At 41.2% G+C, this 15,747-nt stretch overlaps 1 protein-coding gene across 1 annotated transcript in view; it reads left to right on the plus strand.

The window, feature by feature from the left end:
* prkar1b (protein kinase, cAMP-dependent, regulatory, type I, beta) overlaps window positions 1-15,747 on the plus strand; it is a 65,010-nt gene that overhangs the window by 41,652 nt on the left and 7,611 nt on the right. The window contains exons 6-9 of the mRNA XM_080905540.1: window positions 1,940-1,986; window positions 5,506-5,664; window positions 10,493-10,553; window positions 12,739-12,860. Coding sequence (XP_080761666.1) covers window positions 1,940-1,986; window positions 5,506-5,664; window positions 10,493-10,553; window positions 12,739-12,860 — 389 coding nt within the window. The remainder of the gene's footprint in view (window positions 1-1,939; window positions 1,987-5,505; window positions 5,665-10,492; window positions 10,554-12,738; window positions 12,861-15,747) is intronic.

The raw sequence follows: 15,747 nt of genomic DNA on the forward strand, positions 1-15,747 counted from the left end.
ATGAAATCAACTTGATGATGGACATGTTTACTTTAATGCTGACATTGTGTTTACAAAGCACCTGAGAGACTGAGGATGCAACCAGCGTTGTCCTTTTCGAGTCGCAGCATAACACCTAAAATAGCTTGTATTGAAACAAAGCCTGTGTGTGTGAGTGTGTCTCTGTGTGTGCGCATTATGGTCAAATATTTGCTTGCACTCACAGAGGGATTGGAAATGATGCAAAACAAAGGATTGGGCACCAAAGTGATAAAAGACAGGAAGAGCAGGAGAAAAGAAAGACACAGTGAGAGGGAACTGAAAGACCGATAGATGAGATGAAAGAGAGAGACAGAGACAGACAGAGGGAGATAGCCAAGGGCCAGGTTGCAGCAGGTTGTGAGTAGGTGTATATATGTGTGTGTCTGAGGTTTCCACTGGGACAGACCTTCAGATAGACAAGGAGCGTTTTGTGTGACAAATAGAGCTGTATGATTAACGAGCCCCCTCCACTCAGTATTAATTAGCCGTGTGAACTCCTGTGAACTTTACTCACGGGGTGCTCTAAGCCTTTCAACTCTTTAGGTGAACATGCACACAGAAACACAAGCACACACACATACAAGCTCACTTTGTATCCGCTAAATGCACACAAATGCATACTTGTGTCATCAGGACTCATGCATCATTACCTGTATGTACCTCTGAATGGATTTGCATTTGCAGTTTGGAGTTGTGGGGAGAGATTTGCGCTGCTCATGTTTGTGGCTGTCAGTCCTTTTTAATAATTTCCCCTGAACCCTATGTAATGGATAGCATAATTAAAGGAACACTTGCCATTTTTTAGCCTTATCTCCAGACTAGATGCTTTTAACGGACATTAACCATCCGGATCCCATGACTCGCTTCGAGGGTTATTGTTCGCTTTGAAATCCCACCACACTTATATCAGTGACACAACATCAGACCAGACAGCACATTTAGTTCCAAGCTTTGTAAATATAACAAGCGGTATTCTTTAATATAAGGAACTAAATAAATTAAGCTGCTGGCTGTGGTTGGTTGCTATACTATGGATCTCTGTTCTTTACACTTCAGAAGGATCTAGCTATGCATGCTCAGACACTTTGGTTTCAGAGCTTGCATTATTAAGCCACCCAAGAACCAGTAATGAACACTGCTGCAGTTGCACTCTTCTGCTTGTGAGAGCCTTATATCACAAATATATTGGCAGGCCCAGTGAAATATGCGTTCTGGAGAAGGCAGTAGCACTTTTGACGCTGGGTGTGCCCTGAAGCTTGAAGTAGGTAATTGAAGATCTGAACAAAAATAACATCCAGACAAGAAACCCAACAGTTTCTTTTTTTTGTTGTTTCTTTGGCTTTTCGGAGAGGGCCCAGAACCAAACAGAGACATTCCAGTATTCACAAATCCCCAAAGTTTCTCAAATTATTTGTGTGAATTGGCTTCAAAAATACTTTAATCCTATAATGCTTCAATTTTAGTTTAAAGGTTCTTGATGGAGTTTTTAAACCTCTTTGAACACTACTTTTTTATGAATATGCTCTCTTTTTCTTTATTTGTGTTCATGCACAAGGACGCTCACAAGCGAAGTGTCACACTTAATTGCAGGGGACGATAATGATGATAGAGATGGAGAGAAGATTGCATGCTAGTAAGCAGTTTTAAGAGGCTTATCTTCTTTTTTTTTTTAATGAAGCAATGTGTTTGTTTGGCCTCAAGGATACATTCTGTGAAGAACATAACTAGATTTGTTTACAAGAAAACATTATAGGGACACCTTTTACTGGTTAAAAAGTCCACATTTGAGAAATAAACAGGAGGTGAAAGTAAAAGGGGAAAAAAGCAAGTAAAGGAAGCTTTCTAAATGGTTTAAAGCTAGCAGGTATTGATGTCTTATCTGTGCTCACCTGTGTTTCTCCTCCTTTCTCCCCTCTAGGTGATGAAGGAGACAACTTCTATGTGATTGACCAAGGCGAAGTGGACGTAAGTGGGTCAGAGCACATTTAGAGTACACTCTTACTTGTACTTTGAATGAGTCAAAGCAAAATATTTAAATTAAAGGGGATTCCAGTATGGTTTTATTTACTGTCTCATGTGTAGTCTATAAGAAGGATTGTGACTCAGTAGAAAAACCCAGCCTTCTTCACTCACGTAGAGATAAAATTTCCTTCTAACAATGGGCAGGTTGTAGGATTGCCCCTATGTTTTGTTCTCTTCAAAGGTCTCTTCCACTCTGATGACAATCTGTGCACTGCTATAGATTTGAACTGGCTGTGAGAGGCACACAAACTGAGAGATCTTTTGTCTTAGCAAGCCTGACACAGAGCGATAGAGTTAAATGGAGGGAGATAAAACAGAAGCTAGTTAAACAGGAAGTGACCTTATCAGCTTACAACAGTGAGCACAGAGACAGTGGGCAAGAGGAGAGAAGCAGGTTGGCAAGCTTGGCTGAAGTTTGACCCACCTGAGCAGGAAGAAGTAAGTGTAGGAGTAGTGAGATGGTGCCTTGATAGAAAGATGGTGTAGCAATGAACCCTCAGAAAGTGAATTGTCAAATATCATTTGATAAGTTGTGGGGCTATTTCAAATTCAAATTCAAATTCAAATTTTATTTGTCACGTACACAGTCATACACAGTACGATATGTAGTGAAATGCTTGGACAACTGCTCGTGACCTAAAGAAAACAAAAAAGGAAAGGCTATGAATAAGATAGGAAATAAATATGAAAAATTAAAAAGGGTAAATTTAACTAGGAAGGAATAAAATATAAATTAAGGTTAAAAATGAAATAACTGTACAACACAAATTAGAATGAAGGGTAAATTTAACTGGGAAGAATAAGATAAAATATATAAATTAAAGTTGAAAATAAAATAACTGTACAACAAAATACACAATACACAATATAGAACTATATAAGAATGTATGAAGAAATCTAAATATAAATAAATATATACACAATAACAGCAGCTTTACAAGTATTAACTGGAAATGAAGAATATAGTGACCAGTGTTGTGCAAAAACAATGTCCAGAAAGTCCAGTGTGTGTGTAAGAACCATATGTGTGGGTCAGTACTGTGTGGTGGTGTGATTGAGAAACCGTATCGCCTGCGGGAAGAAGCTCCTCCTCAGTCTCTCTGTGTTGGTCTTCAGGGAGCGGAATCGCTTTCCTGACCTCAACAGAGAGAACAGTCTGTTGTTGGGATGGCTGAGGTCCTTCACGATCTTCCTGGCCTTGGTCCAGCACCGCCTGCTGTAGATTTAGTGCAGGTCAGGGAGCTCGGAGCGGATGGTGCGCTCAGCTGACCGCACAACCCTCTGTAGAGCTCGTCTGTCCTGCATGGTGCTGTTCCCGAACCAGGTTAAGATGTTTCCCGCCAGGATGCTCTCTATGGTGCACGAGTAAAAGTTCCTGAGCACCTTGGAGGGCAGTTGGAAGTCTCTCAAGCGTCTGAGGTGGTAGAGACTTTTAGATTCCTGTGTAAGAGTAAGGATCCATGGTTGTTTATGTAGTTCAAGATTATATTCACGTTAGATGCAAAGATAGTTGGTAATATCTGGAAAAACTCAAAAATCTGTCTACAACAATCAAGACAAAGTTTGCCTGTTTAATCTTATAAAGTTCCCTCTTAAGATTTCTTAATTCTGATCTGATCTAAGTCCACATCTGCATCTGCTCAGTCTGTGCATCTTTTTTTGTTCTGCCGGAGGTCGTCTCCTCTGGACTGACACCACACGCTCCCAAAGCCAGGACCCTGTCACCCTGCACTCCTACCCTCAACCTCACCCCTGTCCAAACCTCGTGTTCATTTGTGTCGCCTTCACCTCATCACCATCGTGCCATCCACCCCTCTATCTCTACAGACAGCTGCTGCCTCCCAGCCAAAGCCCAGGCGCTAAACTGCTTCAAGATCAGTGCCGAGGTTATTAAAGTGTGGAGATGTCTCTCATTAAGCTGGGGTGTAAATCTGCCAGCATCCCATAAACTGCCTGAACGCTGACAACCACTGCCACTACTGTAAACACCCCTCCATGTCTGCACTCAAATCTCCTCACTTACGGCCTGTATTTATATGCGTGCACCGCTAAAGAAATTACAGCTTTCATGCCAAAATGTAAGATGATCTTATCAGGGCAAAGAAATGGTAGCTGTAATTAAATATTGATAGTTGTTTAATCACAATTATTTGGGTAATCGTTGAAATTACTTACCTTAACAGTCATTTTAAAGGAAAGCTTATTTTATTTTTATAGTGGATTTGGCAATGAAATTAATTACATCATGCCAAACAGATGCAGATTTTTTGCTGCACCTACCTGTATGGGCAGCAGGCTTGTGCAGAGAAACAAACTCATGACTCATCTAACCCTTCCAGTAAATTTGATTCATTGGTTCTTTAATTATTCACAGGCACATGCGATTTGCTCTTGAAAATTCACTTATTGTGAGAGACAGCATACAGCATGTTAATCAAACTTTTCTGTTCTGTCATCTCAGCCCCGACTGGGAGTAACTTCACTCTTGCTCCCGTTCAAGTATTAAAGCAGCTCTGTCTATCCGGGATTTGCAACAGAGTGTTCATGAAACTTTATGACACCACATGTACAAAAGTGAGGATGAAACAGTGACTCATAGGTCAGGAGATACCTGAGGACTGGACTGTTAAAAAGCCTGTATGCTACCTGTATGCTCTGATGTAACTCTTTCTCAGCGTTCATTTAATTGCTCTTCTAGGCTTGACGTAACCAAAGTCAGCACTCTGCATCTCTTTGAAGCCATGCCACTGTATAGTGAAGGATGAGTCCCCTGTGGTCTACTCAGAGCATGAATAATGGCCTGCAACAATTCTGGCAATTCACAACAACCACCAGAGAGGAATAAACCCTGCTTCCCTCTGCCTCTCTCTGTGTTATTAAGTCAACAAGATAGTGGATAGTGTGTCGACAGCTGAAACCGTAACAGCCCTAGAGACAGCCTGAATGAGTCTCACTGAGGTTGCATTGTCTGTAGAGCTACAGTGGTTGATCTCAGTAGAGCTGTGCATGTGTGTTCCTGCACATGTAAGTGATGAAGCATCATGAGAATGTGTGTTTCAGATGACACACAGCCCGAACAAATCCACACAGCTTTCCGACCTCCCATCACTTCCAAATCACAGGGATGACTCTAACAAGACAAGACAAAGAAAATAAAAGGGATTGATGGAGAGATGGTAGGGATAGAGGGCATTTTAGAGGGTCTCATCTGAGGGCTTAGTGGGGATCAAATACTTAGGGACAAGCCTAGTGAGAAAATCAAACAGCCCGGAAACTGAAGGGGGATGGGGGAATGGTGGGCCAAGTGTTGGATAAAGTGTCTTTGGATGGGTAGCTGAAATAGCAGAAAGTTTTAAATTCCTACCTCAAAACAGCTGTACCCAGAAAATGTTTGTATTCTTCAGAAGCATCTCATCTTATATATGACCCTCTTTATAAATTTTGCTTTTGTTCTGTCTGCAGGTGTATGTGAATGGTGACTGGGTGACCAGTATCGGAGAAGGAGGTAGTTTTGGAGAGCTGGCCCTCATCTACGGGACTCCTAGAGCTGCCACCGTCAAGGCCAAAACAGACCTGAAACTGTGGGGCATCGACAGAGACAGCTACCGACGCATCCTCATGGTATGAACTTCGTCATGATGACTCTCAGTATTTCTGTAAACTCCATGGTAACAATATGCAAGAGGCTGGTTTGTAGCAACCATACATTGCAAAACTTGATGGGTAAATTGCTTCCACTGTGCACACATCAGTACAGCTGTATATTTTTTTCTGTGGCTGTACTGTGGTGGTGTAGGTTCAGAAAAGCTTCCAACCTGCTGATGATTGTAGATTAGCTGTAGATGTAGATGTGCGAATGTACGGTTGTCTGTCTTTCTTTGCGTTTCCCTGTGATGGAGTCGGATCTGCCTTGGCTGTGCACTGCCTCTTGCTCTACATCAGCTGGGATAGGCTTCAGCTCTCCTTCTTCCCCTAGTTAGATAAGCGGCAAAGAAACAGGTTGGAGTACTGAATATCTTCTTTCTTGTGAGTGAAATTACAGTATGACAGTTTTGGGACACAAAGTGCTTGCTGTGGTTCTTCGTAGTGTAATGCTTTACACATTTGACTAACAAGCTAAAGACACTTGGTTTGATCACACAGCCCTTAAGGGTTGTGGTTAGGCCGGCTAGCCAGTGCAAAAACTCTGCCAAATCAAACATATGGAGCTGATAGGGTGACCCCCTTTTGTATAAGGGAGCAGCCAAAAGTTTCTTCTTCTTTACGTGTTACTCTCTTGATTACTAAAATAGATATACTGGCTACCTATAAATGTATGCATTTGAGCACTATGGAAATTTCTATATTATATAATTAAAGAGGAATGCTATTACTCCGTTTTGGGCATTTTAACAGTAGTAGACAAATAACCAAAGGGGTTCTAGGTCTGTAGAGCTTGTTATTTGTAGGTAGGTAGGTATTTAAATATATTTAACCCATGAATTGGAAAAGATATGCTATCATAATTTTATGGTATATTTGAAAATATTAAACATTAAAACAAATCCACACTATGACACTGTAGACAAATAATATCTACATCCCATTAGTAGGCTCTCTACGGTCATCAATCACAGTTCTTTGCTTGCAGTATTTCCTCCCAGTCAACCACTTAAGGCTCCCTAAGCACTTAAAACATTTGCTTTCTTTTTTATACTCTAAATACGCTTTAACACACAGAGGAGTGTATCCTCCCATTTTAATGCGTCTACATCTCCTCTTAGATGAAGAAAGCCAAATGAGGGGAGGGAGTGAGAAGAGGAGTAAAAAAAGTCAATATTAATGCCTCCTCTTGCACTTCCCACTCTGGGAGCTTATCTAGCAGGAATGTCGAAATGTTTAAACTGGAAACACAAGGAACTGTGCCCTTGCCCTCATCTTTGCTCATAAGTGCACACGCACACACGCGCACAGATTGGTTGTTATTAGAATGACTAAATATTGTCCATGTGTGTGTCTGTGCCCAGCTAAACACTTCCTCAAATGTTCCTAATACCATATTCCGAATAAATTAGAGAGTTCCCATTTAACTTTTCAAACTACCTCTTGCATTTAAGCCTTGGCCAACTGAAAGTTCAGTTCAGTGTAAAACCAGCAGAGATTGAAGCAGGTTTGTTTTCGGACCTTTCAGCTCAGAGTAAAGTTGGCATTGACCTACACAGCACTCATGTCACCTCTTAAGCGCATAGTTAAACTAAGGGCACAGTCCGCCCTGGTAACCTTTCTTTGAGAGGATTCTCCTTGTCTTACACATTTCATTCCTTCGTTGCTTCCAGCAGCAGCTGCAGGAGGGGAGACGGGGTGAAACAGAATTCAATTATGTGAACCTGTAGTTAATTATTGCTGTCAATGATTTGTAAAGCTGTTTTTACAAAGTGTGGTATTCTGGCAAGGACTTAGGCCAACGAGTGAGCTTTCTCTCTGAGTGTAAATGTGTGTGTGTGTGTGTGTGGTGTGTTTCCCAGCGAAAAATATGCTGAGCGCCTGTGTCTGCAGCTAGTTAGCTGGAAGCTCATAAGGTGCATTGCCACTGCCATCAGGTTCATTGTTCTCACATCTGCTTTCCTGTCCCGAGTCTGCTGTGTCTCCAAATCTTAAAAATGATTATGTGTAATTTAAATTACACATAATTTACATTTACAGTCACTAGTTCATTCCATTTCAAGACACATTATTTTGAACAATTATAGCAACAGTTGCATGTTGCATGCAGTTGCATGTTGCAGGCCATGGAATACCAGATAATCTCAGTGCCAGCCCACTCAGCTGATACCCATCTATGCTTTCAGTTAGGCAGATCTCATGTTTAGCTTCTTCATCCTGCACACAGCATGCTAAAAGTTACTGAACACTGCAAATCACTTTGCAACCCACCTAAATCTCAGCTCCTGCTTTTTATGCCATTTCTGACTTTTTTGCACTTAATTGGGTCTAACTGCATTAGGTTTTTGAATAACCGTCTATATTTGATCCTTAAACTGAATATTAATTTCAACGGATCAAAGTGAAATTCAAAACCAATCAAGCCACATTTATGTGATTTTTAAACTGCATCGTGCGCAGTCTCCTCCCCAGTTAGTGATCCACCAGAAATGTAAATTTTGTAACCAGTTGATCATCCAAGTCACTTAGACCTTTAAAATGGTAAATGGAAAATGGATCAATCAGGAATAAATTTAATATTTTAGAAGAACTATTTGGTTAAAAAAAAGATACTTTAAATCTCAGAACTTTTATAATTTACTATTTTAGTTCTCTAAAAAGTGCTTCTTCTTACTTCTTATATACTTCATATATTTCATATAAAACCTTTAAGATGAGCAGAAATTATTTATAGGTGCCTTTGATGAATTTACTTGTAGATATTTCTCCTTACACCATGCCCAGTGGAAAATAATGACACGCGCACAAGTCATTATATCACAGTTTGTTTATAGTACGGCCATGATTTTATCATGTAGAGCCAAAGAGCCTCTCACTACACCACCCACCCTACCAGCTTCCTTATCAGGGTGTACATTGAGTAAACAGTGTAATGCCATTCCCTGTGATAACCACACTGTTTCTATTGTGTTACTGCCATTTATACAATACCTTCCTTGTTGTGTCATCTTGGTATTTAAACACACATAGCTACAGACAAAGCCGTTAACAAACCGACAGACAACTGTCAACAAACAGAACATGAGACGAAAGGAAACAAGGAGAAATTATACAGAGAAATGAGAGGGGATGTGTGCATGGCGGGTTGGTGGTGTATGTTTTTCCACATTGGACAGAGATGAAGGTGATGGAGATGGGGTGTAAGGTACAGTTGGTTTAGTCTGGCTTCACGCCACACCTCAAGTCTTTGATGACTCTCCCTCAAAGACTGAACAGACACAGAGGCTGGTTCATCTTTTAGCCACAGGAGGAGTGAACACTGGGGCCAACAGGAGCAGAAGAGTTTTATACATGAAACATGTGCTCAGGCCCTCCCAAGTAGACAAGATAAAACAGAAGACAAAGAGAAAAAAGATGTTCACCAACAAAATAAATGACAACTTGAAATTTTAGAAATAGAAATTTGGAAACGCATCATTTTCATTCCTTCCACCGCAGCGAGCCTCTTTGAAACCCTGCGATGTTACTCCGGCCCACCCATAGGTTCCTACTGCACTCGTATAAATCACATCTACTGTATTGTAATGTAATTTCATGTACACATGTTAAGCCTTTAAGCCTTGCAAGGCTGTCTGGTTAGCTCTATGGGGAGACTTTCAAATCTGAAGACCAACTTAACATCTCTGTGTAAGCTGGAGTGTGCGTGTGTGCGGTGTGTGTTAGAGGTAGAGCGTACATGCGTTACTGTTTGTATTTGCTTGCTTAACGAGCAAGTTTCATCTCTGCGGAGACGGCAGCAAAACATAAGTGGCAGAACTAAAAACAGACTGCACGCTCTGCCTGCACACACTGACGACACACATGCACACAGACACACAACTCAAATCATTTATCCAGGAGGGAGGCAGCGGAGGCTAGAATTCCTTTAATCAAGTTGTTTACGATTCTGACTTTGACATTGGCTCACTTGGGAACATTTTCTCCCCTTTTAAGACAAAATGTGAAATTATATGAAATTAGAGGCAGCAGCGGGTCTCAGGCACTTATGCACTAAAGACACCCCAAGCCTCAATATATCATTTCCATATGCAAAGGCAGGGCGGACAAGATCGTCTCTCCTCACTTGCTTTTACTCTCTTCATGCTCCCACTCCCTCTGAGTGGTTCTGTGCAGTGAAGGAGAAATGCAGCGAGGGAAGGGGTCCTCTGGGTCTAGACTTGTCAGGAAGCACCTGATTTTCATGGCAGAGGCAGAATGGGGGAAAGTCCCCTGCCTGGTGGGTGGGGTGGGCCACACACACACACACACAGACATACACGTATCAGAAACACATTACATACACCTGCATAACCATGACTCCATGAACTGTCATCTATTCATCACAGATAAAAAAAAAAAAAAAAAAGTGTATTCATGTTTTAATATTTTGGCAGTATTAATATGTAATATTTGGAGTTTTTTTTTAAAGGTTGGCTGTGGAATGAGAAACATGCAACCCTTTGGATGCTCTATGTTAAAAGGTGCAGATTTTCAGGCTCTTTCCGATATTTGCACCCCAAAGAAATACATTTTTCACAGTTGAAAAACTTTGTCGAAGCAAAGTTGCTGTGCTTTTAACTTTGGTTATTAATAAAGGAGTGAAAAAAATTAAACAAATTAAAAGTTTTAAAGAGTTTCTGATTAATGAGAGTGATCTCTTGGTTTTGGGATAAAAATCAAACTTATGACCAATTGGTGTGCATTAATACCATAGTATTACAACAACTTCCTTAAATGGTAAATGTGTTTGCTTTTGTGTGTGTTACAGGGCAGCACACTGAGAAAGAGAAAGATGTATGAAGAGTTCCTGAGCAAAGTCTCCATTCTTGGTAAGTCTGTGTTAAATATAATATAGACAAGACGTGCAGCATGTTGTTACTGGTGACTATAATGAATTCTTTTACACTTTGTTAATCAATTTGTGACTATGCCGAAGGATATGAGTGTGTTTATACATATTTATGCATTCATTTTACACAGGTCAAAGAGTTGAGAGTGCAGAAAGTTACTTATATACTGTAGATTAATCCACATCAACACAGGCGCACGCTGTCACACCACAAGGCCCATAGCTGAGTGAGGTCTGTGTGTACAGTCCTAATCTTCTCACACTGTTCATGCTAAAGCCAGTCACACTATGCAATGTGTGCAATGTCTCCATGTGGACAATTAAGGAATAGTGAGTTGAGATAAGCCTCTCTTTGCGGCTGGAATTTGGATAACCAGCCTGCACAGGCAATTTGGTTTTCAGGGATGGTGAATGAGATTCATTCAGATTTTGAAAACGAGTTGCAATTGGAGCTGACATCTCATCCCTTTCCACTTGATTGTGTATGTGGTGTATAAAGCAAGGCCATGCCCTCTGTACAGAGTTATTAGCTGGCTGAGTAAACACATACACTCAATCCTGGTCTTAGGAGGATGTCTTTGCGAGGTCCGCTCTCTTTTCATTCAGCTCTTTTCTTTCACAGCTCTCTTTTTGACAGCCTTGTCGAGGCCTGTATTCAGACAGCACCCTCCTGCTTTTCCTCTCCTCATTCGCTTTGCTCGGCCCCTTTGAATTGGAGGAGGAGTAGGAGGCGGGGGTGTTTTTGTTTGTCTTTGATTTTTGAGATAGCCACGAAATTGGGTACAAGCCCTTGATGTCATGGAGTGAAGGGAGTAAAAAAACACAACCTGTTGTTTGTCGTACACACACACACACACAGGCCCTAGCATATCCACTGGCAATTCCCTGCGCGTCTACCATGTATGTGTGTAGCATGGTGCTCCAAGTGGTTGCAAGTTCTGTGAAGCATGAAATGTAGGTTCTTTAGTCGGCACATTTGTGTATCATGTTACTGCGCTAGTTGTTAGGGTTCACCTCTATAGGACCTGCTGCCTTTAACTGACAGCCAGAAAGAAGACATCCATCTGGGTCCAGCAGACACCTCAGCCCCACTGGCGGGGGACACTGGACACCTCCAAACCGGCAGGCTTACCTTAACTAATCCTAAGTGCACACACACAAATAGACACACTGGGATCAGTTACTGAGCACATCAGGGACAAAGAGAGTGCTGTAGTTTTACACCTCTAACTCATGTCTGAGTCAAATCAAAACATTGAATCTTTTAGACAAAGCTAAGGATGAGCAGTGCTTTCACTGCAGCAAAGTCACATTCCACGTGTTGGTGTAGCTGCTTTTAAGGCAACAATAATCTGCTCCATTTTTAAAGGATTAGCCGATTCGGTAACCAATGTCTGAATGGAGATGTTTACTTAGTAGCGGGTCCTGTTTCTTTAAGTATCATTTCATCTGAATTGCCTAAAAATCCTTTGGTTTAAGCATTTTTCCCAGTGAGATGTATGACTGTGTTTTTGGTTTCTAGAAATATCTCAGGCTAACCACGTCACTGTTGCTGTGGTTGGATAATCCTAAAGACTATCTGACTCGCTCAGAACAAACCTAGAAAGATGCTGTAAAATGTTTTTAGCAGAACTCCTTCACATATCTTGACCTTTACTTCTGTCTGATCTTTAAAATGATATAAAAGTGAAAAAAATATTTTAAATATATCATTTTAATAGTTATTAAAGCATTGCTGCTTAAATCGAAATCATATTTATTAGTATATTTGGTTATATTTCAGATAATTTCACTGATGAAGTTAGACTGTAGCTATGAGATCATATTTTGCAACCATAGAACGGAAGTGATGGAAAGGAACTTGATCGCACCACTTGAACTTGATTGGAGTATAATCAACACAATCCAGAGTGAGTACAACAAAGTTTTAGGAGTCAGTTTTAAGGTGTTTGAGGTCCATGAAATTAGGGAGGAGACAGAGGGGCTGATACAACGGTTCCTCTTAAATTACTGGATTGTAATTAGTGTTCCTACCAGCTTATTGATCAAGGGAAGCCTCTATCTACAGGCCATGAAACAGTAATCCACATTGTATGTGCATCTACTACTGATCAATGTAAATAAGACTGTCTTTTCAGTAATCTGTATTTGCTGTCCTTTCACAGAATCTTTGGATAAATGGGAGCGCCTGACTGTGGCCGATGCCCTGGAGCCTGTTCAGTTTGAGGATGGAGAGAAGATAGTGGTGCAGGGAGAACCTGGTGATGACTTCTTCATCATAACAGAGGTAAAGTCTGTGAAGAATATGATGTTTTACAAAGCACTGGAAGCATGTCTCTGTGTGTGAAAGAGACAAGTTTGATGATGGAGTTTAACCTAGTTCCAACACAGAGCATAAAGCTGATTTTTTTGCACATTGAGTGCTTTAGAAAAAGCATTAAAATCACCAGAATTACAGTGTATGTAGTGGTTTCCTATTACTGTCACATTTCCTGTAAGCTGTAGATGTTGACATACCGGGGCCTAAAATCGTGTGCATGTCATCAGAGTCATCAAGGGGGGCACTAGGGTTGATGTAAATGTCATCATACAGAGACGTTGGTGGGCTGTTTGCTGACATTGCAACTGATCCCAGTTTATTGCCACCAGCAGACAGAGTACCCAGTGCTCCCCTGCCCCAGCCTGCAAACACACAGAACCTGTGCAAAGAATGGCTCCCTCACACTGGAGGCTTTGTGGAACCGAGGCCCCTGGTGTGACTTCATGAAGGGCCCCCTGCCTGTCATCCTAACGCACTTTTTATTAACTCCATACTTATTCGGCTTTCACCAGCATCGAGTCAAAAGGGGCATCTAAAGGGGGTTGGGGCACAATCTGCTGTGGTTGCGTCCTTATTTTCAGACCTGCTCGTGGGTTAGTCAGTCTTCTTCAGAGTGTCATTCTTTCTGTCACTTACTAAGTTTACCTAACTTACTCGTTTCATGTCCATCGATAATAGGAGCAGTACACTGGTTACAGGGGATTGAAATGGCTAAGCTAGAGGTACTTCTTTATCCGGGTTGGTTAATGATGTATCAGCCTTTATCCCTATTTTGGCTCACACAGATTCCCTGCGCCCCTGCAGTACAACACTCTTCTTCATCCTTCTTTTTTATCTGCATTTTTATGCTCCTCACTATGCCCCTCTTAACACATATAATATACATTCATTTTCCAGTTATTTGAAATGTTCTTTTGGCTTTTATCCAGCTCAGTAAATTTGCACGTCAGCCGTTAATGCTCCGAAGGAGATGGGTTAGCAAAATGTAGCACTCATGGTCCCGCTTACATCAGTCTCACTTGCTGAATTTCAAACTTTAGTATATACAAAGAAAGCCTGAAGACAGCCGAACTACAGCTCTAGCAGAGCTTAACCAGGGAGGATATGCTGTCAAAAATGTGCATAAAATTAATATACTAGTTATATTAGAGCTGTTTAGATTTCCTCCAAGTATAGCAACAAAATGTAACTTTTGTAACAAGCGATGTTTACAGGACATTGTTCAAAATCCTAAAACTACTTGAACTACTTGTCATATCAGACCAAATAAGGTTGTAGCATCACTAAAGGCTTTTTATATTTCCTATGAACTTTCCTCACAGATGCTCATACTTTTCACTTGTAGGAAAAACACTGTTTTATGTCTTGTTTAAAGAAATGGCAGCCCCCGGGTACTGATATAGCTCATGAAGTGGTGCAGGTGACCCATACGCTGTGAGGCTGTTACACGTTCAAATCTACTGCTCTCTCTCTTGCCTTTTCAGTCTTTGCTCCACTGTCCTATTTCAATAAATGCTAAAAAGCTGCTCCACATTAAAGCTGAAGATCTTTGACGTTGTAAATGACCTCTGGAACTCCAGGAATTTGTAATAACCGACAGCGAATGTCAGTGGTCTCAGTCCTGTACGACAATGCCAGGATTATCGATAATTTGTAATGCAAAAATTACCCGCACAAATTCCGTATTGCTACTGTTAACCTGTATTTTATCAAATAAAGAGGTCATACTATTAGGTCTTTGAAAATTGGCATCTTGGTGATTTTTATAGAGGGTTTCAACAGACTCAACCACTTTTATGTTGCATCCTGTGAATCTAGTTTGGTGTGAGGCTCCTGATGTCAATCAGTTTGAGCTCATCACATCCAATGCATATATGCTGCACAAAACACAGAAATTAAACTGGAATTTTTTAAATTGCATGGAATTTATTGGTAATACTTTGAAAATATAGACCTGTACATATAGACTGCACTGTATATATTTGACATACACCTCACATTATCTTGTTGTCTATTATCGCAGTGCTGCTCTAAGTCTTTCAGAAGCCAATTTGCGCAGGAAATGCAAAAGACACAACTATGTATGTGTGACTCATCAATCTGAGACTTTGTACATCCCAAAGAGGAAAAACAAAATAGCAAAATATGTAGAGGAATGTGGGGGGGGGATAGCAGGATGGAGAGATGGAGGAGGAAGAGGAAAAGGAAGAGAGATACAGGAATCCACTTTTACAGGCAAGCAGCCCATTGGAGGCAGCTCTCTAGGTCTATGTGAATGTGTCACAATGTGAGACTCATCATTTTACATGCAGGCAGCCACACGCAGCACTGAGGAAGGGGGACCAACACTTTCTAGAATGTGTATATATTTTGAACCTAAATACTGCTTTCTCTTTAATCCCATCACCCCAGCAGCAGCTTGTCTCTTTCTTTAACCCCGTTTCCCTTTCTTCTGTCTATTTTCCCCTTTGTGTCTAAGCTCTCACCCCCTCTTTTCCTCCCTCCCTCCCGCTTGCTCCCCATCTCTCGTGCTGCAGAGCCTGACTTTCCCAGAGCAGGGCGGACTGTGGTGGAATGTGTGTTGCTGACTTTCACACAGGGTCAGGAGCCCTCCTGGGAGGGAGACGAGAGAGACAGACAGAGGGATGAGTCAAAGAGGGCAGGGACATATGGGTTGTGAGGAGGTTGAATCAAAAAGGACCACATGTAAAGAGTTAGAGGACTTTGCGAGTGTGTGTTACAGTAAGATTAGCCTCTCGCTGTGCACTTCTTGTGATTCTTTTTATTTCTTTGCTCTGTGCTTTGCTTAGTTAGTTACTCTTTTTTTTTTTTTTTTCTTAGTTGCCCACCGTGC

Source organism: Rhamphochromis sp. 'chilingali' (assembly GCF_963969265.1).
Source record: "Rhamphochromis sp. 'chilingali' genome assembly, chromosome: 15".
Classification (NCBI taxonomy): Eukaryota; Metazoa; Chordata; class Actinopteri; order Cichliformes; family Cichlidae; genus Rhamphochromis; species Rhamphochromis sp. 'chilingali'.